Source organism: Aythya marila, assembly GCF_965140915.1.
Source record: "Aythya marila genome assembly, chromosome: 7".
Lineage (NCBI taxonomy): Eukaryota > Metazoa > Chordata > Aves > Anseriformes > Anatidae > Aythya > Aythya marila.
Window position 1 is genome coordinate 32638351 of NC_139048.1, and position 24832 is coordinate 32663182.

General features: G+C 58.9%; 2 protein-coding genes across 3 annotated transcripts in view; one reads left to right on the plus strand and one right to left on the minus strand.

The window, feature by feature from the left end:
* The window catches only part of CDH23 (cadherin related 23), a 129166-nt gene that overhangs the window by 85602 nt on the left and 18732 nt on the right, over window positions 1-24832 (plus strand). The window contains exons 14-36 of the mRNA XM_082765371.1: window positions 360-424; window positions 636-873; window positions 971-1076; window positions 1157-1284; window positions 2516-2588; window positions 2769-2885; window positions 3873-3985; window positions 4900-5007; window positions 6135-6324; window positions 6688-6833; window positions 6974-7193; window positions 7315-7467; window positions 7922-8035; window positions 8660-8808; window positions 10148-10208; window positions 10328-10476; window positions 11235-11370; window positions 11476-11864; window positions 11958-12059; window positions 13441-13590; window positions 13855-13983; window positions 14070-14198; window positions 14779-15006. Coding sequence (XP_082621497.1) covers window positions 360-424; window positions 636-873; window positions 971-1076; window positions 1157-1284; window positions 2516-2588; window positions 2769-2885; window positions 3873-3985; window positions 4900-5007; window positions 6135-6324; window positions 6688-6833; window positions 6974-7193; window positions 7315-7467; window positions 7922-8035; window positions 8660-8808; window positions 10148-10208; window positions 10328-10476; window positions 11235-11370; window positions 11476-11864; window positions 11958-12059; window positions 13441-13590; window positions 13855-13983; window positions 14070-14198; window positions 14779-15006 — 3393 coding nt within the window. The remainder of the gene's footprint in view (window positions 1-359; window positions 425-635; window positions 874-970; window positions 1077-1156; window positions 1285-2515; window positions 2589-2768; window positions 2886-3872; window positions 3986-4899; window positions 5008-6134; window positions 6325-6687; window positions 6834-6973; window positions 7194-7314; window positions 7468-7921; window positions 8036-8659; window positions 8809-10147; window positions 10209-10327; window positions 10477-11234; window positions 11371-11475; window positions 11865-11957; window positions 12060-13440; window positions 13591-13854; window positions 13984-14069; window positions 14199-14778; window positions 15007-24832) is intronic.
* Window positions 16794-24312, minus strand: VSIR (V-set immunoregulatory receptor). 2 transcript variants are annotated; one of them, XM_082765370.1, is made up of 7 exons: window positions 24157-24312; window positions 20401-20856; window positions 19659-19706; window positions 19162-19269; window positions 18777-18804; window positions 17916-18103; window positions 16794-17771 (listed from the first exon to the last, which is right to left on the minus strand). In XM_082765370.1, exons 1-7 carry the CDS (start codon window positions 24257-24259, stop codon window positions 17734-17736), a joined length of 969 nt encoding a protein of 322 aa, XP_082621496.1. In that variant the 5' UTR covers window positions 24260-24312; the 3' UTR covers window positions 16794-17733. The 2 variants fall into 2 exon arrangements, with proteins under 2 accessions (XP_082621496.1, XP_082621495.1); XM_082765369.1 differs by having other exon boundaries at window positions 17916-18106.

The window sequence follows — 24832 nt, forward strand, 5'->3', positions numbered from 1 at the left end:
GAGGATCCCCCAAAGAGCCCAAAAGTCCCCATCCCCAGCTCCATTGGGTGCTCAACAGCAGCGCACAAGGTGGGCAGAGAGACAAGGGAGGTAGGGAGGGAAGGAAGAAGAAGTTTGGGCTTGCACACCCATTTTGGGTGGATGTTGGAGGCAGCATCTGCTGCGAATGCTGCTGGAGGAGGTGGAGGGTTGGCTGGGCTGAGCATCTACCGACCCGCCCCAGAGCAGGCCACCTGGCAGAGACACGAACCCTCTTTAGGCAAGAATGCAAATGAAGGTTTTCCGTGAGTCGTGATGGAGCCGCTGGTGTGTGCAATTCCCATATGTAGCTTCATTTATTAACTAACTTTTTTTTTTAGGCAACTGACAATGACGTGGGCACCTATGGGAAAGTCAGCTACTTCTTCAGCGATGACCCCGACCGGTAAGTGGCTGAGCCACCGGGATAACGTTGATGCTCTGAACCCCTCCTACCCCATCGAGAGCTCATGTGGCAAATTTGGGATGCCCGTGGTGTCCTACCTGGACAAAGGCACTGTGCTGCCTTGAGCACGTGCCACTCGTCCCACCGTCAGGCTAACATCTCCCCATCTCCAGCATGTGGTCAGCAGGTCTCTCCCCCTTTTTTCCCCCAGTTTCTCCCTGGACAAGGACACAGGCGTGATCCTGCTGACAGCTCGGCTGGACTTCGAGACCACGCAGCGCTACACCCTGACCATCATCGCCCGGGACGGCGGCGGGGAGGAGACGGCGGGGCGTGCCAGGATCAATGTCCTGGACGTCAACGACAACGTGCCCACCTTCCAGAAGGAGGCGTACCTGGGGGCGCTGCGGGAGAACGAGCCCTCCGTCACCCAGGTGGTCCGGCTCCGGGTGAGGGACGAGCAGGGGCGAGGTCCCCGTCCACCATCCCTCCTCGCGGGGCCGGGCACAGCTCCCGTGCTCACCCCTTGCCTCCCGTCACACCTAGGCGTCCGACGAGGACTCGCCTCCCAACAACCAGATCACCTACAGCATCGTGCAGGCGTCCGCCTTCCGCGAGTATTTCGACATCACGGTGTCGGAAGGGTACGGAGGTGAGCACCGAGGTGGTGTCAGCAGGCTGTCCCCAACCCATCCTGCCCGGTGCTGAGCACCACACCTTGCTTCCTTCCAGTGATAAGCGTCAACCACCCCCTGGACTACGAGCAGGTCGCCAACGGGGTCATCTACTTGACCGTGATGGCCAAGGACGCCGGCAACCCACCGCTCAACAGCACTGTCCCCGTCACCATCGAGGTGTTTGTAAGTATGAGGTGAAGGATGTCCCATGGGGGATGCCCCCACGGGGGGCAGCGGTGGCCAGGGACACCCCTGCGCCCCCACGTTGCTCAACATGAACACGTCTACCCAAAGAGCACGCTTCTACTGGTCATCGCCTCCTGGCTGACTGTCTGCCAGTGGCTTTCAAGTAGACGTCACTTTTGTGCCTCTCAACCAAAGGGGTTTTCTCTCAACTGGGTAAAAAAAATATATATATATAATGGGGAGAATAGGAAGAAAATGAGGAGGAAGCGTTTGACAACGGCACTTCAGGAAAAAAGAGCCATGAAAAGGCAGAGTAATAGCAAGTGAAAAGGGAGGGGATTTTTTTTTTCCTCCGTTGGTTGTTGGTTTTTAATAAAGAAGTCAAACTCGCCTTGTAGATCTCCCATTAGGGGACAATACGCTTTGTAGCGGGAGCCGCCGAGTCAGAACTAATAGCGCGCGCGGCGCCGGGAGCCGGGGAGATATCAGCACTAATAAGCCTCTGCCTCGCTCACTGACACCCCGCTTGGGGCAGGCAGCTTTTTGAAAGGCTTTTTGGGCTTCATGCGGGACGAGGGACCTACCCTGTCCTGCAGCGGGCTTCCCATAACCCTGCTCAGATGGAGAGCTGGCCAGAAATGAGCCCCTACCTCCCCAGGAGCCAGCTCACCGTGCTGTCGTGATGCTGAGCATGGCCTGATTAACTCAGGACTGCTAACGAAAGGGTGTGGCAGCTGCCCTGGCTTGTACCCACCTAAACTGGTCTCTGAGGGTGAGGTCTCTCTGTTTCCAGCTTTGCCTTGGGGATGGTTGCAGTTTCCTCCTCGCCCCGGCGGGGAGAGCTGGGTGATGCTCTGGCTGACTAAAGCCCACCTGCTTCCAGAAACAGGAGCAGAGGATGGCAATTTAATTACAGTGTGATGGGCATCGTTGGCACGTGAAATTGCCTCTGATATCCAGTTTGGTGGCAGCAGGAGCAGCTGAGCCTGAGAAAACATCTCTGGAGCAGCCCCAGCACAACAACAAAAACCTGCAGCAGTGCTTTAACACCCCAGCAGCTCCATCCTCACCTCTCTGTGCTGCTGGATTTGGTGCTCAGCCCTCTGCACCTTCCCCCACGAGCTGGTCTTGCGAAGCGGGAGCATCTTCCACCCGTAGCAGCCCCTCACACCACCCCCAGCTCAGCTCTCTCCTCCCAGCCAAATTCTCACCCTTGTCTTTGCTGCAGGATGAGAACGACAACCCGCCCATGTTCAGCAAGCCCTCCTACGTGATAGCCGTCGTGGAGGACATCATGGCAGGTATGAGGCATGCTCCTCTCCAGGCAGCCCCTGGGGCCGTGGGGGTGTCACAGCCAGCCTGGGGCACATGACAATTTTTTGGGGAGCCCCTTAGTCGTTGGGGGACTGCTTGAGGTGCTGGGGGACAGGGTGATGGGGTGGATGCCTCCTCCAGCCCTTGTTTATTTCCCCCCCCACAAGGTGCTACCGTGCTGTTCCTCAACGCCACGGACCTGGACCGGTCCAGGGAGTACGGGCAGGAGTCGATCATCTACTCCCTCGAGGGCTCCTCTCATTTTCGGATCAATGCTCGCTCAGGTGAGCCTCCATGCGTGTGCTCGCTCTTCTCCATTCCTCATTTCCCCCCCCACTTTTCTTCCCTTTTGTTTCCCCCTTCCCAAGCTCCTTCCCAAGCAGCCTGCTTAGGAGAAACACGATGTAAGGGAGAGGCCAGGCTGGGTCACCGGGGAGGTTTTGGGAGAGGCACCAGCAGAAGGTCCCAGGGGACCTTGAGAAAAGGCTGGCGGTTTGGCTGCTAGGGCTTGCATTATCCAGAGGTCTAATGAATGAATGCCCCCTTTGTGGGTATCTTTTTGATTTATTAAGGGCAGGAATGCTGACAAAGCTACAACCACTGCAGCAAGGAGCTCCTTTTGTCCGTCTGTCCAGCATCCCCAACTGAAGCTCCACATGGGGGTCTAGGAAGGAGGGAAGGGGTGTTGATGGTGTGTCCTGGGACATCAGAGAAGCCAAGAGCTATCCACCAGGGCTCCGAGTCCAGGCTCTCCAAGCCTGTCCTACAAGGCTGAGCTCAGCTGGGTGCCAGTCTGTGGGCAGGAGCCATCCATCATTACGACACCTGTACGCTCAAACCACTTGTCCTGTGATTAATTTTTTCAGTGCACGAATTAGTCGGTGCCATGAGAGTTTGGAGGCAGATGTATTTTAGGAAGACCTTTAGCCCTGCAAATTTCCCTTGCCGGGATTAGTTTCGCCCCTCCAATCATTGCGTGGATGAGCTCCTCCCATGGTGTGCCAGTGCCTCTGTAGAGCAGCTCGGGCACTGTGTGAAGAAGAGGTTCTTTTGGGGTTTGGGGAGCCCAAAACAGCACCTAGCCCCCAGGAGGAAGGGAAGGCATGTGTATCTTTATGTATTTACAGGATGATGCCTGTAAACCCCTTCCAGGGCCCCTCCTGTCTCCATTTTGGAGCCTCCCCTTTTCCACTGGTGCTGCTGTTCCCCAAGCCCCAGGTGGGAAGTGACCATACAACGTCCCCCATCCCTTTCATCACCTCTGGTTGCAGGGGAGATCACGACTACATCTCTGCTGGACCGGGAGGCCAAATCTGAATACATCCTCATTGTTCGGGCTGTGGACGGGGGCGTGGGGCACCACCAGAAGACGGGTATTGCAATGGTGAGTGCGGGCTGGTCCCGGGACCTTCCCCAGGACAGCCTGGTGCCTCTCCTGCAGCCCACAGCCCATGCAGAATGCCTCCCCGGGGTGTGTAGGTCTGGAAATGAGGCTCTCCATCCCGGCCAGCCACGTACCGCGGCGCCACTTGACCTTCTAGTGCTTTGCATGTCCATCTCTCCGCGCGATCGCGGCAGCAGGAGCGTGTTCCTCCAGCAGCACGGCTCCCTTTGTCAGTGCCTCTTGAGAAAATGCTTGGTTGGAGAGCCTGCAGGAGCGCTTAGTTGTGCCTGATGACTGCTATTCACACACTGCCTGGATCAAGGGCTTCCAACTGCTTCTTTGATTCGTGGGCTCCTCGCAAGGGTCTGGTGGAGGTGTGGGACATTGTGCAGCAGATTGGAGCCTCCTGGCAGTGGCTTTGCCTTGCCCCTCGCAGATGTTCCTCTCGTTTGCAAAAGAGGCTCTAAAAACCTCTGGAAATATCAGGTCAGAAGGCAAGGACCCATCTCTATGGCTCCATGTTGGAGCATTTCATTGAGTTTGGGTTCTCCTTCTCCCCAAATGCCTGGCTGGGTTGTAGGAGGGATATCCCACAGAACAGAGGAACATTTCTGTTGTGCCAAAGAGTTCCCTGAAATAATTGTCACCATGTTGAGGACCATCAGGAGGGGTAGGATCCTGGTTGGAAACTGGAAGCTCCCCATGGAGCATCCCAGAGGCAGGACACACCTTGGGGTGCTGGGTTCCCTTTCAGATGGGAGGATGCTCTCCTGATACCTTCACTGAAAGGCAAAAAATAGGCTTTGTGCAACACAGGCTGCAATTAGGGCAAGGAAAAAAAATAAAATAAACCACCACCACCCCTAGTGCTCGCGCAGATGTGACGGCAGCTGAGTCTGAGCTCTGCTTTGCAGGTGAACATCACGCTGCTAGACATCAACGACAACTACCCCATGTGGAAGGACGAGCCCTACTTCATCAACCTGGTGGAAATGACCCCCCCCAACTCGGATGTCACCACGGTACGTGCATGGGGAGGCAGCCGACAATGCCTCCTCCTTCTTCTCCTCCTCCTCCCACGGCCAGGTTTCCTCCCCAAGCCTTGCAGATGTCAATCCTTAAGGTTCCTGCTCGCTGCCCACCCCGTGTGTTTCTCCGCTCTGCTGGGGTTATTTTTTTTCCCCCAATTGTGTGGGTTTTGGCCAAGTCCTCCTTTTCTTAGCCTCGCCTGCGACCTCCTTCAAGGACCTCTCTGAAAGACATTGATTTACAGCCTTTCAAATCCCGCTGGTGAAATAAAAGAGAAGGAGAGCACGAGGCTTGCACTCCATCACGCCGGGAGAAAAATGACGGGCACGAAACGGAAAATAAATGAGGGGAAAGTGAGGAGAATCCACAAAATGTTGTAATGGGGAAGGCTGCGAGAGAAAACTGCTGAGGAGGGGACCAAAAGGTCTGGCAGGCGAGGCAGGAGGTGTCAAGTCTCCATGGGGTCTCTTGCATCCCTCAGCCCCTCCTGGGGGAGCCTGCAGGTCCCCCCGTGCTCTCCCCACGTCTTCAAAGGGTGGCAGAGAGCCTCTGTGGGGGCTGTGGTCATCTTACATGGACTTCCCAATTAGCAGCTGGGAGCTAATCACTCTCACCCATACGGTGGGAATTCAGCTGGGATGAGCAGCAGGAGCTGGGAAAGTTACAAGTGCAATGAAGTTGGGTTTGAGTTTGTTTTTATGGAAATGTCCCCAGTAATTAAAACATCACGGAGGGAACAGCAAAGCACCAGATATCCGGCATGGAGGGGAACTCCACCAGTGAATTGCTTCCAGCGTTTCCTCTGCAGCAGCACAAGTTCCTTAGCACGCCTCCTTGTCCCCTTTATTTTATTTTTCTGAAGGGTGCCTATTTCTAGCTGCCTTTATTTAAAAAGCAAAAAGCCAGCGGCTGCTGCGTGCTCACGGCTCCCTTGCCATGCCAGCACCTGCTGGGCTTGCAAGACAATTTCGGTGAAATTCAATACAGCGCTTGGGGACGCAAAGTCCCTGTGAGGCGTCATGGAAACACAGCTCAGCCACGCTACCAGACACCGGCGAAGCCCCACCTGGGAGCCCCGGATCCTCGCCGGCCTCTTGGTTTTAATTCTCCCATGTTCCAGGTGGTGGCCGTGGACCCGGACCTGGGGGAGAACGGCACGGTGGTGTACAGCATCCGCCCCCCCAACAAGTTCTACAGCCTCAACAGCACCAGCGGCAAGATCCGCACCTCGGGCGTGCTGCTGGACCGCGAGAACCCCAATCCGCAGGAGGCCGAGCTGATGCGCAGGATCGTGGTGTCGGTCACCGACTGTAAGTGCGAGGACGCGGGTGTTGAGGGCAGGGACAGAGCCAGGTGGTCCTTGGGACCTGGCACGTGAGTCTCAGGCTCAGAAGAGCAGAAAATATAGGGAATTTCTGGAGGAGGATGGTAGCACTGCTGCTTGTTGCTTGCCCTTTGCATGTCTCCAGCTGGTTTTGAAGAGCAGAGGGTCACGTTTAACCTGAACTCTGCCCCTTCCCATGTTGGCACTGCGCTGTTCCATCCGTGCTGCCAGGAGGACAGGGTTAAGGACAGAGCATCCTGCCTGCCCCCGGGGAGCTCTCCCTGCGTGGGGACCTCGTCCTCGGGCAGGAGGCACTGACCTCGCCCCCTGCCCCGTTGTTCCCCCGCAGGTGGGCGGCCGCCCCTGCGAGCCACCAGCAGCGCCACGGTGTTTGTCAACCTGCTGGACCTCAACGACAACGACCCCACTTTCCAAAACCTGCCCTTCGCCGCCGAGATCGCCGAGGGGCTTCCCGCCGGCACCTCCGTCTTCCAGGTGGGCGCATCCCACCCCTCGCTCCCCGTGGTGCCTCGAGGCCCCTTTTTTTTTCCAAGCTGGCATCTCCGAGGCTCGGGGTTTACAAATGGCACTCCTCGTCCCCCGTTCTCACCCTTCCCTCCGTCCTCTCCCCGCAGGTGGTGGCCATCGACCTGGATGAGGGCCCCAACGGGCGGGTGACGTACCGCATGCAGGTGGGGATGCCCCGCATGGATTTCCTCATCAACAGCACCAGCGGGCTCGTCACCTCCACCGCCGTGCTGGACCGGGAGAAGATCGCCGAGTACTACCTGCGGGTGGTGGCCAGCGACGCTGGCGCGCCCTCCAAGAGCTCCACCAGCACCCTCACCATCAAAGGTCCCGAAATTTGTGGGTTATCCTCAAGGGGATGCTCCGGGATGCTCGGTGCAGCAGGGGGGTGGTTTTTTGGGGAGCTGGCTGCAGCCCTGGTGACGCTCAGCCCTTCTCCCTCTTGCAGTGCTGGATGTGAATGATGAGAGCCCCACCTTCTTCCCAGCCGTCTACAACGTGTCGCTGCCTGAGGACGTGGCCCGGGATTTCAAGGTGGTCCGGCTCAACTGCACGGACGCCGACGTCGGGCTCAACGCCGAGCTCAGCTACTTCATCACGGGTACATCACCCCCTGCTCACCCAGATGGGGAGCCTTTCTCCCGCTGATTTTCACCAGGCTGGCTTTCGGGGGGATTTGGGGAGCTTCTCTAAAGGTTTGGGTATGTTTTGGGCTCAAAACTCTTGCACCCAGCGTGGGGAATGGGTGAAGTTTAGGGGAAAGCCCCAGCTTTGGGGACGCGGTGGTTAGGAGCACGGGGTGGCTCGCGTTCCCAAAACTGGGGCGGTATCGCCCTCTGCTGCACAGCCCCACTGCAGCTCCAGCTCTGCCAGGGGCTCTTGCAAACCTTTTCCCCCTGAGCATCCCCTACAAGCTTAAAGCTTAATGCTGCCGGGAGGGCATCCAGCAATGCGTGTTTGTGTCGGGGCATCCCAGATGTGTCGCATCAGGGGTGTTTGTTTTTTTTCCCCTGCCCTGGTGAGGATGACATCCTGGTCCTTGTTCCTTGCTGCAGGTGGAAACCAGGATGGCAAATTCAGCGTGGGCTTCAGGGATGGGGTGGTGAGGACGGTCGTGAGCCTGGACAGGGAGACGGTGGCGTCGTACGCTCTGATCCTGGAGGCCATCGGTGAGGGTTTCTCCCCGTCCCTGCGACCTCTGAAGCACCCGTGCTTGGTGTCAGCACCTCACAGCCCATGCACGCTATCGTGCCCTGGTCCCACCATGATTTTAGAAGACGGCCACTTTGCCCCTTGGTCCTGGGGTTTTCTTTTTTGTGTTTATCCCCAGCACCACAGCATCGCTCCCCTAATGCCCAGCCAGGCTGCAGTTCAGCGCCTGCCAGCTCGTCCCCAGCCACCTGGCACGGGCACCAAAGGCATCCTGGCCACCGTCCCCAGTGCTTTATAATGATGTGCCTGTGTGCAGAAGGCTTGGTGTCCCTTTTGAGTGGAGAAATAAGTGGCCTGCTAGGAAATCTTGTGGGTACGGCACTGCAGGTGCCACAGGGATGCTGCACCGCACTCACCTCCCCAACCCCTCACCTCCAGCAGCCCCTTCCAGCACAAAGCACCCTATTAAACTGCAAACCCTCTTGGTAACGGGGTCGCTACCTGTCCTAAGGGCCTGTCCCCTATTTCCCAGTGAAACAGACACCCAGGGTAGCACTGGTGGAGCTGCCGAAGGCTGGGCACCCCCCGTGCAAAGAGGTGGTGGTGACCAAACCCCCCTGCTACTTTCTTCCCCCCTACAGACAACGGCCCCACGGGGAACCGTCGCACGGGGACTGCCACCGTCTTCGTCACCGTGCTGGATGTCAACGACAACCGCCCCATCTTCCTGCAGAGCAGCTACGAAGCCAGCGTCCCCGAGGACATCCCGGCTGCCAGCAGCATTGTGCAGGCACGTGGCTCGCCCTACCCCAGGGAGGATCTTCCTCCCAAGGACTGGGAGAAAAATAAGGAATTCACCCCAATAATTTAGTGGGGAGGAAGAGAAAACCTCTGCGTTTGTGAGGTCCCTTGGCCAGCTGCCTCCCATCTGCCTCCCAAAAGGAGCTGAGAGCAGGGATTTCCATGGGGAGGGAGGAGAGTGCATGCAAAGAGAGCTCTGAGCATTTGGGCTCCTGCTTTGCTTTTTGTTCCCCTTTGAGCGAGCCGCGGGCAGGGCTGAATGGCTCGGCCAACCCTTAATGAATGTGGGCATTCACTCAGGCTTCCAGCACCCCTTCCAACCTGCCTTCCAGCCTGGGAAGGCTCCTGCTGCCTCAAGTCCTTCTCCCAGCAGCTTTGTCCCTGCTCCCACGGGATGAGGGCATCACAGGTGGTCCCAAAGCACAGCATCCCAGGGCAGGAGGAGAGCAGGAACCTCCCTGCAGGAATTAAACCACTTTTCCCTTTTCCCAGTGACTTCTGTAAGTGCTTCAGGCTCCCGCTGGCTGCTGCACGCTCTGCCAGCAGAAAGGAGTGTTGTGTCCAAGCCAGCAGTGGCTGCCAGCTTCCAAAGGCCACTTCTGTGCAGCCACAGGCGTGTTTACCTGCTCCTGCAGCTTGTTTATTGAAGCAGGTTTTGGGCAGAGAGCCGCAGCACCCGTGCTTCCACCCCGGCTGCTGAGCAGCACCTGGCCATGGGGGCATGGGTCCGCTGGTGCCTCTGCCATCCACGGGGCAGCCAGGTTTCCCCCAGTCAAATATTTAAAAAAAAAAAAAAAAAAATTGTTCCGAAGGCCTCAGCTAAATGCCTTTAATTGCTGATGGAAACTCTGAGAGAACCAGCAGGGGTGAGCTGGGTGGAAAGCGAGATGCTGCAGCAGCGGAGGCGAGCATCGCTCGCTGCGTGACGCAGGAGGAAACCACGTCCAGCCAAAACCGCAGGGCCCGGGAGCAGTTTTCGGGGCACAGCAGGGCAGTGAATGGCACAAAATGCTGCAAAGCTTGGTCTCCCTCTCCTAAATTTTCCTTGCTGTACCGTTTGGGCTGGCTCGATAGCTTTACTGTGGGTGGGAGCTGGTGTGCCCACAGCCTGGGCGTCCTCACCCGGATGGTTTGCAAGCAGCAAGCTCCTTGGCTTGGATGCTTTTTGGGAAGCGGTGTCCCTGGGCAAGGGACTGCAGTGTTGCTCGGGGACACCAGAGGGGACCATTGTGCAGCAGCTGAGGTCCCCAGGCTCACCCTGAGCCCATCCTGACCCTGCTGGGCTGTGCTCTGCAAGCTTCACCCCCTGCTTTTCTTTCCTCACAAAGGTGAAAGCCACGGATGCAGACGAGGGTGTGAACGGGAGAGTGTGGTACAGGATCGTCAGGGGTAAGTCCAGCTCCATGTGGGGCTGGGCAGGATGCTCCTGGAGCCACCTCGGCGCTGCACAGAACACATTTGGGGCAGCAGGGAGGCACCACCGCTGTCTCTTCCTCGCCCCCCCATAGGGAACGAGCACCACAACTTTCGGATCAACCCCAGCAGCGGGCTGGTGATGCGCGGCTTGCGGCCCCTGGACAGGGAGCAGAACTCGTCCCACGTGCTGGAGGTGGAAGCCTACAACACGGAGCAGGGCCCCATGCGGAGCTCCGTGCGGGTACGGAGCCCGGGGCTGAGCTTGGGGTGCTCTCAGCAGCCCCCAGGAGTGCTGCAGCAGCCGGCAGTAATTTCCAGCCCTCGCCGAGCGGAGGCAGGCGCGCAGGAAACTCGAGAGACCTGGCATGGAAATGCTGACGGAAAGTCTCCGTGGGTGGAGAAGAGGGTTTTGGTGGTGGGGGTGTTTTGTTGTGTTGTTGTTTTTTTTTATTTTATTTTATTTTCCTGTGACATGTGGGTGCACTGGGGCTGTGGAGTGCCTCGGCATGCTGGAAACCACAGGGCCAAGCACCTAGTTAAATTAGAGAGGGCCTAATTGTAACGATCCTGAGCAGCGAAACAGCGACTTCCTTCCTCCAGGAGGGGTTCCCACGAAACTCGATCCACCATCCCACCCCTCTGGTCACACCATATTTATTTTTAGACCCACCGAGCTGGTGGCAGGCTCTGGCTGAGCGCTATGAGCCTGCGGCACCAGTCGGAAAGCAGAAGGAGCGAGGCTGTCCCTGGGGAAAGGCGAGAAAAGGCAGCTTGACCCTCTGGCCGTGAGCTCTGCACGTTTCCCACGAAGCCAGCAGCGCTCCTGCAGTGTAGGGCCACTGGTCGGGGAGGTTTGGGGCAGGGGATCATAAATTGTCCCGGAATTACAGGGGATGGATTCACAGGCAGGGGAAGGGGACCTGGCGGTTTGTGCTGTGCGGGTTTGGTCCTCTGAATTCATCGTGCCCTCCCCCCACATTTTTTGGGGGGGTTTTGCAGGTGATCGTATATGTGGAGGATGTCAACGATGAGGTGCCGGTGTTCACCCAGCGGCAGTACAACCGCCTGGGGCTGCGGGAGACGGCCGGCATCGGGACCTCGGTGGCGGTGGTGCGGGCCACGGACCGAGACACTGGTAGGGAGCTGGGCACGGGGCCAAAAACCCCATGGGGTGGGCTCAGCCTCGGTGGTCCTGCCCTCGTGGGGTGCTCGGTCCCAATTCGCCATGCTCCTGCCCCAGGGAACGGCGGGCTGGTGAGCTACAAGATCCTGTCGGGCGCTGAAGGGAAGTTTGAGATCGATGAGAGCACCGGCCTCATCACCACCATCGACTACCTGGACTATGAGACCAAAACCAGCTACCTGATGAACGTCTCAGCCACGGACCAGGCGCCCCCCAACAACCAGGGCTTCTGCAGCGTGTACGTCAGCCTGCTGAACGAGCTGGATGAGGCCGTGCAGTTCTCCAACAGCAGCTACGAGGCCGTCATCGTGGAGAACATCCCGCTGGGCTCCGAGGTGCTCCGCGTGCAGGCGCGCTCCATCGACAACCTCAACCAGATCACCTACAAGTTCGACCCCAACACCAACGCCCAGGCGCTGTCCCTCTTCAAGATCAACGGCGTCACCGTGAGTGGTCTTCCTCAGCGTGGTCTTCCTCGGTTGGGTTGGCCACTGTGGGCTCTTGGGCTGGTGGTGGACGTGGCTCTTTGCCCTCGGCAGGGCGTGATCACGGTCAAAGGCCAGGTGGACCGGGAGAAGGGGGATTTCTACACCCTGACGGTGGTGGCTGATGACGGGGGGCCGAAGGTTGACTCTACGGTGGTGAGTGGCTTCGTCTTCCCCCTCTTACCTGGGTTTTGGGAATGCCCAAAATCAAGTCGGTGCCCTCTGTTGCCCATTTGTACAAGCTCTGCTGGGGTTGGCAGACCCTACTCCCGTACCCTGCACTTCTCCAACCCGCGCAGGCAAGCAGTAGGGTCTGGAAACCCCGATTTGGGGGAAACCCTGCTTTTGCATGAGCACGGGCCACTGCATTTTATCTTCTGCATATCACAGTGTCATAGTTCTCGGAACACACGCGCACGCACACACGAGACAACAGTAGGGTTTGCAGATCTCTTACCAAACTAAACCCTTCGTAGGTAAATCTGGGGGGCCTCGAACTACTTCCCCGCGGTTTATGCTGATGGGGAGTGTTATATTTGGCAGTTTCGAAGGCAGCCGAGCGGGGGTGATTTGCATCTCGCTGCCGCAGCGGGTGGCACACGGGGCGCAGGCAGGCACCGGCGGCTGGGCTGGCACGGACAGAAACCAGAAATGGGCCAGTTTGGGACACCTGGGCCCCTGGCAGGGGGGTGGTTTCGAAGCCAGCAGCTTGTTCTTGTGTTTTGAGACCTCGTATCGGGGTGATGAAGGTGATGCTGGAGGAAGGAGGTAGCAAGGAGGCCGCGGTTGCCATTCCCAAGCTCATGGGTGCTGGTAGCCTCGCTGCCCCCTGCTCCAGCCTCCCACAGATTAGCTAAAGCCCCACAGGGACGTGCCCACCCTGCCCCACGGTGGGCTGGAAGACACGTGCCCGACTCCTCACCACCACTCTCTTGTTTTTTTTTCCTCTTTGTTTTCTCTGCTTCCCCTCCGACAGAAGGTAAGCAGCACGTCCATCACACCAGCATCACCTCAGGGGGGGCAGGACCAGTCCCAGACGTCGAGCCGCGGGGACCCCCTCGCCGTGCTCCCCGCTCCCTGGTTTCCATTCATCGCCAACAATAACCGCAGCGGCTCGCCCCGGGCTTCCTCCGGGATGTCGTGGCGTTGAGCCCCGCCGCACCTGGGGGCTGGGGGGCCCCCATAAATAGAGCCCCGGGAACAGAAAGGCTCTTCCTCTCCCGTTTGTGTGCGGCCGTGTGGGTCTGTAATTGCCCGGGCGATGAGAGCATTTCCTGCGGCTAATTGTGGCCGAGGTAGCCCGCTCCTTTGTCACCTCCGGCATGCAAAGCGCAATGCTCGAGTGCTTGCTGTCTTTCTCCTGCCTCTTCCTCCCTCCTCCTCCTCTGCAGCTGCAGCTCCTGGGTTCAAATATCCACGCCATTCCCGGGCGGGACGGCTCCTGCTCGTGCTGCCAGCGATTTGGGGTGGGAGGTTGGGATGGAGACGTGATAGCCCAGGGTTTCCAGGTCCTGCCCTCACCTTGCTGTGCCTGCAGGTGACCATCACGGTCCTGGACGAGAACGACAACAGCCCCCAGTTTGACATCACCTCCGACTCGGCCGTCAGCGTGGCAGAGGACAGCCCGGTCGGCCGGCGGGTGGCCGTGGTCCTGGCCCGCGACCCCGACGCGGGCAGCAACGGGCAGGTGGGGCGGTGGTGCCACCTTCCCCGTGGCACCTTCCTGGTCCTTTCCTCTCCTCTGTGTCCCCTTGGGGGGACAGGACACAAGCTCGGTGCCACCCTGGTAGTGTGAGACCAGGGCTGGCTGCTGTGGGGTGTCCACGTACCCCTGCATCCACCCACATTGGACCATCTTAAGATGCTCTGAGGGTGTCTCCGGGTTTATTATTGTAGGGTCTCCTTCCTGTCCTCCCAGCCCCACGTTGCTTGCCCTTCTCCTCCCCCACAGGTGACGTTCTCGCTGACAGCAGGGAACGTGGGGCGGGCATTTGAGATCCGCACCACCAACAACACCTACGGCGAGGTGCTGGTGGCTCGGCCGCTCGACCGGGAGCTGCTGGACCGCTACACCTTGCGGGTGAGCCGAGCCCCCGCCATGCTCCCCCTGCCTCGTTTGGGCTTCACCGTGGCCAAAAATGACACGTACACACCCCCCGACCACAGATCCAAGCCTCGGATGGTGGCGTGCCCCCGCGGAGGAAGGAGCACACCCTGCGGGTCACCATCCTCGATGTCAACGACAACCCGCCCGTCATCGAGAGCCCCTTCGGCTACAACGTGAGCGTGAGCGAGGTGAGCCCCCGGGAGGAGAGACAGCTCCGAGGGAGCTGGATAATTAAGCAATAAAACACGATCAAGCATGAGAAAAGACAACTTATTTCCTGCCGGTTTAATTCCTGGGCCGGGGGTTCTCCATTTGAGGGTGAAAAATGAAATATAAGTAATAGCCGGTGACACTCGGAAGCATGGGAGTGCTGCTCATGATGAATAGCTTGGCATTAAAGTTATTGCCCTGCTAGGATTTCCTTATCTCTTTAATACATGGTTGGAGCTGGTTGAAGAATAGAAATTCTCTCTTGATTTCCCCCGTAATGGGATCATCCAAAAATAATTAGCTGTGCTCCGAGTGCATTATACAGCCTTCACCTTTGGGTTCTGCACTCTTTAAGGATGCGCCAGCCCAGATAGTGCCTAATGCACAACCAACCTGCTTCATCGCAGGTCAAGGGGAGCTGCTTTGGTGGGTGTAGGGTTGGGGTTTGGTGCCTAAAGCAGCTTGGAAAAAACACAGTCTGTATTATGACTATTACAAAGGATGTATTTTATGCGTTATGCCGTGCTGTGATGGGTTACGTGTCCATCCACCCTGCAGAACGTCGGCGGGGGCACGGCGGTGGTCCAGGTGCGTGCCACCGACCGGGACGCCGGCCTCAACAGCGTCCTGTCCTACTACATCACCCGCGGGAACGAGGACCTCACCTTCCGCATGGACCGCGTCACCGGAGAGATCGCCACGCGGCCCTCGCCGCCCGACCGCGAGCGGCAGAGCTCCTACTGCCTGCTGGTCACCGTGGAGGATGAGGGCAACCCGTCCCTGTCGGTGAGCCACCGGGACACACGTTTTGGGGCCGGCGGGTTGAGTTTTGGGGTGCTGAGTGCGGAAGGTACGAGTGGAAGTGCTGGGAAAGTTTGGGGTGGGTGCTGGATGCACAGCACGTGGCTCTGCGGGGATGCCGTGGTGGTCTGATGATGCACATGTGAACCCCAAGTGCTTTGATTCAGGTTGTGGCTCAGGGTCCAGATCATAGTTGGCACGTTCTGGCAGCCAGAGCTGTTGCTGTGGGATGTTTTGGGGGCTGCTGCCTGCCCCGTGGAGGAGCCGCCGTGCCTTTGCTTTCAGCCTGCATCCTCGCTTTCCTCCCGCTCGCTCTGGCACGGCTGCGTTTCATCTCCCTGCCTCTGCTCTGAAGTGGTTTGAGCAGAAGTCCTGAGCCGTTTCGCGGCTGTAAGAGCTGAAAACACCAAGAGCATCCCCACGTGCGAGCGGGGGCTGTCCTGCCCGCTGTCTTTGTTAGACACAACAAATAGAGTTGGCATGCAGGACGGGGGAGATGCGCAAACCGCCAAGCGAGCGCATGTCGCTCCCCGGCGAGGTGTGACCCTGCTGCCACCCTGCCTCGCCTCCACCTCCCCCCTTATCTCTCCATCTCTCTCACCTCCCGGCAGCGCTCTGGCTGCAGAGCCCTGCTCTACATTTTGAGGAAGCGTGCTGCAAGAAGCAGTGCAGGTCACAGCTTGCAAATCTCCGCGCTGCTCCCCGCCGGGTGGCTCACGCGCCTCTTTGTGTCTTCTGCTTACGCCATGCCGTGGTTGAAATCTCTTTCCTTAGAACGAGAGCAGCAGGTTTGTGCAAACGCAGCAGCTGGTGCTGTCAGCTCCTCCCAAAAGCGTCCCCATCGTCCTGGGGAGCATCGCAGGCGCAGTGAGCAATGCTGTGCACGGAGCCCGGTGCCATTCCTTGGGGCTTCACCCAGGCTGGTAGCTGAGGTCTCTAATGCTTCCAGCAGCGCCGATCCAAATCCTACAGAACAAAGCTTTGGGAAAGGCCAAAGGAACAGAGCTGGGAGAGGACTTGAAGGACCCGTGGCGATCCAGGACAGGGAGGGGGTGCGAGGTGTCCAGCCAGGAGCACAGCCACGGTGCTGGTGCACCAAGCCCTGTCCTCGCCATCCCGCAGGAGGCCCAAGGGCAGGGTCCATCAGGGGATTTCCTGGGGGGGTCAGACCTCGAAATCCCCTTGCGCTGTGCCCGCTGCAGAGGCGATGCCATTCCCTCCAGCCACAGGTTGTTGATCTTCAGCCCGCTGCCACCGGGGATGCTCTGCAAGGGCACGCTACTTTCACTCAGGTCTGCCAGTATTTTGGTATGACTAATGCTTACGGGTGTTTATTGGCATTTTTTTCCTCATTCTTTACAACAAAAACAGAAACAAAAGAAAAAAAAATATCACCCTTTGAGTAACCATTTCTACCACAAAGCCTTATCTCCTCACCCCTTAGGAGGGCAGAGGAGGAGCTCAGCTTATCTGAGGATGCTGCGAGAGCCCAAGCTGAACCGCAGCAGCCACATTCCCAGTGAGGGTGAGCAAGCCCACAGGCTCCAAGGGCCAAAAATACCTCCTGAAATCAGTGCAGCTGGGCAGGAGCGGGATTTGCCAGAGCCGCCTGAGGCAGGCTGGTTTTGGTGCCCTGGGATTGCTCAGGTTTGCAGTGAGGGCAATGCCAGCACAGCCACGTGCATAGCAGGAAAACCCTCCAGCACCATGAAGATGACCTCTCCAATCTAACAGCATTTAAAAATATTAAAAAAAAAAAAACCACATAAGCATTCTTTTTTTTTTTTTAATCATCACTGGTAATGAATCACAGGCAGCCGGGGCAGGAGGACTCCCCCAGCAGGAGCAAGCCGTTCCCCTTCCTGTTTGGCAAAGAAACCCTCCATCCAATGCTGGCCGGTGACACTGTTTTGTCTCGCCGCGGCTAAAGTACTTTACCATACGCTCCTGGAAAGGATGTGCCGCCAAGGAGAGCTGGCCAGGTTAGCGCTGCACAGGTTGCAGCCCTGGAAATAAATTAAGAAGGGCTGGGGGAGGCGTGCAGGAGGAGGGCGCCCTCCCAGCATCCCAGCTCCGGCGGGATGCGGCTCCCGGCTGCTCGGGCACCGGGGCCGGGAGCTGCTCTTCCTTCCATCTTTTCTCTTATGCATCCTCCGGGGTTTAGGCAAAAGGTGAGAACCACAATGCTCATTGTCAATAAAAAGTAAATAGCCTCCGTCCGGGCACGGGGCGTGTGCAGAAAGGGGTGTGCGCGGCCGCACGCTCTCCCTGCTCTTCTCCGTGGAAATAGGCAGTAAAAATCAAAACCCAAGCAAGAGAGGTCACGTCCATCCGCAGGGCAGAGCTGGTACGGGAGAAACAGGCAGGGCTCCTGCACCTGGCTTTGTTTATTAAGGCATTTTGCTGTTGTTTGAGTCTTGGCATCGTCCCTGCCCCTGCCGTGGGCATCGGTGTTGCCTGGTGCCAGGCAGGGAAATGTTCACTCGTAGTCCTCACTGCCTGGTCTTCCTCACAGCACGAAGGGAAACCAGCGGTTGGCGTCCAGGCGGTAGGGAGAGGAAGGTGAGGAGGTCTTTTTTAGTTCATTAGATAGATATTTTTCTGAATTTTCTTTGATTGGTGGTGGGAGCTGCTGCCCGCCCTGGCCCCATGGCCCCTCCTGGTGCGACCACAGCGCGCTGGCCTCCTCCGTCGCTTTTGCCACCAGACTCTTTAGGCTTTCAAGGAATTCGGCGAGTCGGGAACGGGGTCTGGAAAAGGATGCAGACAGCGGTGTCAGAGCAGCTTGCAGGATGCCCAGCTGCACCAAATATCAATGGGGGCAGCAATCCATCCCCCTTGACTCCCCGCGCTCCCCTCGCTGCCTCCCCGGGGAGGGCTGCTCGGACACTCACCCAGCGTGGGGAAGAAGCAGTCCCCGGGGCCCGGGGGGGACAAGGGGGTGTTGGGCTCGGAGAGCAGGTGCCGGCCGGATTCGGAGGGCTGCCGGCTGGCCAGGTAGGAGAGCTGGGGCCGGGGCCGGGGCTCCACGCTGCCCGCGGGGAGCGCCTCGAAGACGGGGTTCTCGATGCCTTGGGCACTGCTGCTGCGGGAGAGGAGAGGGCATGAGGGATGCTCAGGGTTGGGTTTTTTTTGGGGAGGGTATTGCAAAGCCTCCCCGCACGGTGAGATGCCAGAGGGTGTCTCCTCGGCGGGTTTCATAACTAAGGATGCTCTGTCCAGGCACAGAGGCGCAGCTGTGGGGCTGCTTTGGCTCGCCACGAGACACAGGCACCCATTTTGTTGCTCTCCTGTGAGGCTTGGCAGGCTGCAGCTGATCTTTCAATGCGCCTGCTTCTCAGTGCTCAAATCCCCCCGAAATCTGCCTCAGGACCAACAGCCAGCTCTGAGGCTCCAGCAAGAGGGGGATGAAGTGCTGTGGTCCCTTGTGTGCATGCGAACACCTGGCCGTGCGGGACAATGGCCCCATTCAGCGTCTATTTTTGCTGAAACATTTCTTTCTCATCTCTTAAAAGATCCCTTTTTTAGGCTCAGAGAGAGCCGAGGTTACATTGCATCAGCGACATCCCGCCGCGGGTGATTTGCATTTTTATTTCAGGACCCGCTTTTCGCATGGCACTTTTGGGGCACGGGGAGCGACGGAGCCGCTGTAACCAGCAGCACCTCGGCTGCAACCCAGCAGGGAGCCTGGGGGAGGCTTAGCAGGAGGACAGGGCTGGTTTTTGGGGTGCAGGTGTGGGGACAAGCACGCTCACCTCTCCATTCGGACCAGCTCGTGGGCACCTGCCAGAGACAAAAAGCGTCAGCACTGTGTGCACCCCATGAGACCCATCCTGCCCACTCATGCAGCATCCCCGCACCCAGATCCCAGCATCAAGCCCTTGGGGCTTTGCCTTTTCCCCACCCCCTCGAGGAATTTTGCAATGCAGCGGGGAGCAGCAGTGCCCCAACCATGATGAAACAGGGACGGGTGTCGAAAGCGCGGTTCCTGCTCGCGGCTGGCGTCGTGCCTGCTGCTGCTGCTGCACAACCCACTTCTCCAAAGGGATTCGGCCAGAGCAAGAAGGGCACGGCCCAAATCGGGTCCCTGGGGCTCTGGGACGGGGAGATGGGACGGGGAGCACGCGGCGGAGTACGTACGTCTGCTGCTGACCGCTTGCCTCTGCTTGTAAATCAGGACCAAGATGAGGGGCAGGCAGAGGATGCCCACGATGCAGGCGCCCGTCGCCAGCGCAGCGGCCGTGATATCTGTAAGATATGACCCCCAGGGCTGACTTGCAACCTGATTTTAGCAAAATCTGCCTGCCTAGCAGGCAGCAAGCAGGGCAGGCAGGAAAAAAAAACGCATGCACAGCCACACGTGGGCACAGTCGAGCGTCTAGATACAACACTAGGGGCTGGAGGGTGCGCGGCGCCGTGCGTCGGGGTGCTCAAGCAAGGCCTGGGTTTCCCCTGGCCTTATAAAATGGTGGGGTGGGAGGTGCTGGTGAGAAAGCTGGTGGCCAGGAGAGCATCAGCAGAGGCACAAGCCACCCTCCCAGCACCCAGCTGTGATGTCCAGGAGGATTTGGAGCACCAGCGGGCACACAGGCCTGGGTGGCGAGCAGCGCTCAGGTTTGGGTTTTCCCTTTCTTTACCTTTGCTGTTGGCGGTGTAAAACGTGCAGTTTTGAAGCTCTCCTCTGCCTGTGGGGAAGACAAAAGTATGTGAGGCCTCAGGGTGGTCTCGGGTGGCACCCAGCCCCTTCCCCAAGCCCACCGAGGCTGAGCAAACTGGCCCCGAGCGTCCCAAAAGCAGGAGTTTGGCAACGGGGATCTTCCGCCGACCTCGCCTGCGGCTGGCGTGCAGCACAACGCCCCACTTCCCTTTTATTTATTTTTTTTTGTCAAGAGGCCAGACAAATGTCTTTCCTAATGCTGCAGACTGAGGGATGACCTCCCCTGGCAGGAGCCAGCCCTTCCCGTAAGCCAGACCCTCCCAGGCAGCTCCGAGGCCAGCTGCAGCCTCCGCGCCCCGAGCTACGCCCGCGCTGCCTCTCCGCTCTTTCATGCAGGGTTTGTTTTCCTCTCCTCCGGAAAGAGGTTGAAGAAGATCACTGAAACTATGTAACACGGCTCCTTATTGCCTGCAGAGGCAGCAAAACCTTTTCCACAGCCTTGATTTATTTTGAATTATTTTGTTGGGGATGGGTGGGAGGGTTTGTTCCAGCGCTCTCTGGCCGTCATTCGACCTTTCCACATCTGCTGTTCCCCATGCTGAGAGCCACCACTTCCCTGAGCCCTGGCAAAGCCACCACCCTGATGCCCATTCCCTGATGCCCCCCGGGACCCCGAGGCCCCTCTGGCACCCCGTTACCCCTCCCTTGTCCCCCCCGCTCACCTCTCTGGATCTGCAGCTCCACGAAGCCGTGAGCCACCTGCAGGGTCTGGGGCTTGCCGTGCTCCCGCCGCACCTCCATGGCGTAGCAGCAGTAATTCCCGCTGTCCTGCAGCGTCAGGTTCATCACCACGATGTGGAAAGCCCCGTGGTGGTTGGGGACAAACTCCACGCCGCGGTGGCCGCCCTGCCACCCGTGGGGGGCCCTCCCGGTGCCGTTGGGCGCCGTGCCGTGGTGCCGGCCGGGCTCGTGGTGCAGCTCCCTCTCGGTCAGGTTGCGGATGTGCTGCTTCTCGCTGCAGCTCTGGTCGCCGGCGCTGCTGAAGTACCAGGTTTTGTAGAGCAGGTCGTGGCGGTCGGCCAGGGGCCCGCTCACCCGGCAGCTCAGGGTGACGTTCTGCCCCTCCGGGCAGACGCAGCGCACGTAGGGCGCCGTCACCAGCAGCGCCAGCGTCCCTCCTGCAGGAGAGGATAACGGGGTCAGTACCGGGAGCAAGGGGGATCGTGGGGATAGCCAGGGCTTGCAGGGAGCCATCACCTCCCCTAATGTCACCAACATGGGGACAAACCAGGCTCCCTGATGCTGAGTGTCCTGGGTCCTAAACCAGAGATGGGAAGCGTGACCCAAACCTTTCATGTCTAGTTGTGGCAGAGGCACCAGCACAAGTGCGCCCTGAAAACGAGCCCTGCAGGAGGCTTCAAAGAGCACCCGAGCAGCGTCTTTCATGTGGCCAGAGGTTTGCACGGCTGGCAGGGGAAGCACCGTGTGGGGCAGGAGGTGTGGGGCTGGGCTGGGGGGCACTTGGGCTCTGCAGAGAGAGCGGGAGGAGAAGCAGGGCAGGGGGGAACGGCCCTCAAATGAGGAAATGTGAGCACCTCGGGGCCGGTTGTGAAGGGCTCTCCAGCTCCTGTTTCCCCACAGCGTGTGTCAACAGCTGGTTAAAAAAGAAAAAAGAAAAGAAAAAAAAAAAAAAGAGAGAGAGAAGAAAACAAAACAAACAAAAAAAAAAGAGAGAAAAAGGCATGGGAGGAGGCCGTGCCCCTGAGATCAGGCGGGGAGCAGGTCCCACCCTGCTTGTTTTTAAGCAGAAGGGGGAACTGCTGGCGAGGAGCTGCCTGAAACTGAAAACCGTGCAGGGAGAGAAATCCCTCCCCGAGAAATCCCTCCCCTGCACGAGTGGGGCTTTCCCTGCCCCAGGGGCACGGGGAGGGCTGCAGCGAGGCAGAGGGGGGCACCCCACTGCTACCGCACCCGTCCCGGGGTGCTCGGGGAGGAAAGGGCAAAGCCTGGCGAGGGTCTTCACACCGGTGCTGTGGCCCTGCTGCTGCTAAGTGCAAGCATCACCTTGGGAAGCTGCCCAAAAGGGCCTTTCTGTTGTCGTGCCTTGCTTTTTCTTACATATGGCACTAAGAAAAGGAGGTTCCCGGGGCTGCTTGTGAGAAAAGGGCATCAGGACGAGATGTTCTAATAAACAGGCAGCATCCTGTTGTTCCACCAGCCCCGCTGCTGCTTCGCCTTGAGGTTTTCTCGCTTGCTATATCGAGCAGCCCCGGGGCGTGCCGAGCCTCCCCGCAGGTCACCCTCCAGCCTGGGACCAGGCTCCCGGTGCCTCCACCCCACCCGAGAGCATCCTCGGCCGTGCAGAGAGAGCGAAAGTGAAAACGCCCCGCGTGCCTTGCACGCCTCGAGCTCGTCCCGTGCCTTGCACAAGGCATCCAGCACGGGTCCCAGGCACAAAGGGCACCGCCGTGGTGCTGCTACCTGCCGCCACGGGAAGTGCCCCATTCACAGCAGGGCCCCCGGGAGCCCGGGGAAGGGAAGCCAGGGCTCTATAGGAGGAAGTGTCCGCGGCAGCTTTTGTTTTCCCCAAAAGTGGGGCCGTCCTGCTCATCCCCACCGACTCCATCTGGGCAGCCTGCGCCGCTGCCAGCAACCCCCTGCAGCCCCTGCCCTCGCGGACAGGGGAAATCCAGGAGGATTGCTCATGGATTGCTGTATTTATTTTTTTGCACAGGGAGCATCCGCACCTTGGTCCCTTTTACAGATCCGTGCTCAGCACAAGCGGTCCAGGGATGCTGGGAACTACTGGGGTGGAAAATCAGCACGCTGACGGTAACTGAGCCCCGTCCCTGGGACGGGGCAGAGGTTACCACATGCGTGAGGCCTTCGGCATGACGAATTTCCCTTCGTTTTCCCAAGCACGGTGGAAAGCTTCCAGAAGGCGTCAGGAGCCCGAGCGGCTCCTCCCCGCTGGCGTGCGGCGGGATGGGGCGGCTCCGGGGGTGGCACAGCAAAACACAGAGAGGAGAAAAAGTGCTCGTGCCACGGCACAGCTATCTCTTTGCTGATGAACTGCTTAAATAAAGCAGGATTTCGTGCCAAATCCTGAGCTGCTGAGAAAAAAAAACCTCTCCTGAGTCAATTCCCCTGCGCTTGCGAGCAGGTGTGCTTAGTTTCCAGTGGGATTTCCAGATGTGACTCCCACCCCAGGCCAGGATGCAGCCTCTGCACAGGCACTCCCTGGGCTTGCCAGAGCAGGGAACCTGCCCTTAATTCCTCTTCTGGGAGCTTTTGTACCGAGCAGCCTCACACAGAAATCCTGCGAGACCCCTCGTCACCGTGCCGTCATTACGCTCCAGAGTTATCAGCCAGCTGAGAAGGGCCGTGCACCTCAGTGCAAGTGCTTACGGCAGGGAAGAAAAAGGAGAGAGAAAAAAAAAGGAGGTGCAGGCAGATAAGCTGGTGTCAATTGCCCTTATCTCCCGTGGAACCAAATGGTTTTGGGTCCCGGGGCAGTGGGGAGCTGCTTTGCTCCTCTCCCGGTGCATTGCCTGTGTGGTTTTGCTCTTTTTATTTTTTTCTTTCCCAGAAAAATTCAAAGTGAAACTCGGTGGCAGCAGCATGTGACAAACCACTGCCTCTCTCGCATGCCACCACCTGTCACGGGCCACAACACTGCCCCGGCTCAGGGACAAGGTCACAACGCCGGGCTTGGGTTTGGGATGAGATTTTGGAAATCTTGGCAAAGGAAGCTTTGCAAGGGGGTAGGAGGGATGCCTTTGGCGTGGCTTCTGCCGGGTCCCCGAGCCGCGTGCCCTCCAGCCGTGCCTTCTTGGCACTGCCAACAGCTAGCAGCCCTCAGCATCGCCCTGCCACAAACCCCAGCTGGCAGGAAAGCCACGGCGAAAAACAAACGCGCCTTGCCCCTTGTTTCTAAACACACCTGAAGGAAGCAGCCAGCCTTGCACAGCTGGGCATCGTTTCTCTCTGGGGGCATGCCAGCAAAAAATCCTTTGTTGTCCCGGGGCAGATGGAGACGCCAAGTTGGGCACGAAGCCCCCCCGGCACATCCATGTGCGTGCACGCACCCGTGCTGGCTGCGGGGCAGAGCATCCGTGGGGAGGCCAGCGGCTGTGGGAGGCACACATCGCCTCCCCTGCACCCCTGGGGCAGCTTTCCCAGCCCGGGGGGCTCAGAAGGGGGCTTGGATGGGGGACACGGGCTGTTTTTTTTCCTCCCCATGAACTCTCGACCGAAGCAAAGGAGGAAAAGCAACCGGTGGGCGAGCAGAGTTTGGAGAGCAGCAGCTCCCCCCGATGCAAGCAGCGTGGCCCCACGCACCGCGCGCTGAAGGCGACAGCGGTCCCCCCACCCCAAAAAAAACAGCGGTGGGGACGGGAAAGCGAAGGACCCCCGAGTTCCCCAGCCCAAGGCGCAACAGCCCCGGGTCGGGGAGAGGAGAAGGAGCCGGGGCTTACCGTGGGAAGCCAGCAGGGCCAGCAGCAGCAGCAGCAGCGGTGGCGGTGTCACCCGCTCCATCTCAGCGCCGCGCAGCACCGCCGCGCCCGCAGGAAATTTCATTGCGCCGGAGAGAGGAGCAGTGCGAGCACCCCCAGGAGGCCGGCTGGGGCAAGGAGCTTCCCCCTGTCCCTTCCCAGCCCCGCGGCCCCCCGGGGGGAGAATTGGAAGAGCAGCTTGCTCGTAATTTGTGTTTTTTTTTTTTTTTTTTTTTTTTTTTTTTTTAATTTATTTTCAATGTGGTTGCAAGGGTTTGGCGGGTCGCTAGTGGCCGGGCCAGGCTGGTGCTGCGGAAAGCCTCCTGGGATGGACGGGAGGTGGGTGAAAAAGGGGAACTCAGAGCAGAGCCAGCCACAGGGCTTGGTGCAGAAAGGGAGAGCCCGGTGGCAGCCGGAGAAATCCCATCCCTGGTGGCATCCGAAGCGTGCACTGTCCCTGCGGTGTGTGCTGAGCGCATCCTCTCCAGCCACGTCCCGTGCACGTGGTGCCCCGCAGCTTCACGCAAGTGCCTGCTGATCTCCCAGGCTCTCACTTCACTCAGAAAGCTCAAAGCTCAGCGGGTGCAGCCAGGGCCACCTTATTTCAAAGAGATGAGCTCCTGGTCCCTTTGTAGTGGAGCTCGGGGTCACTTGGAGG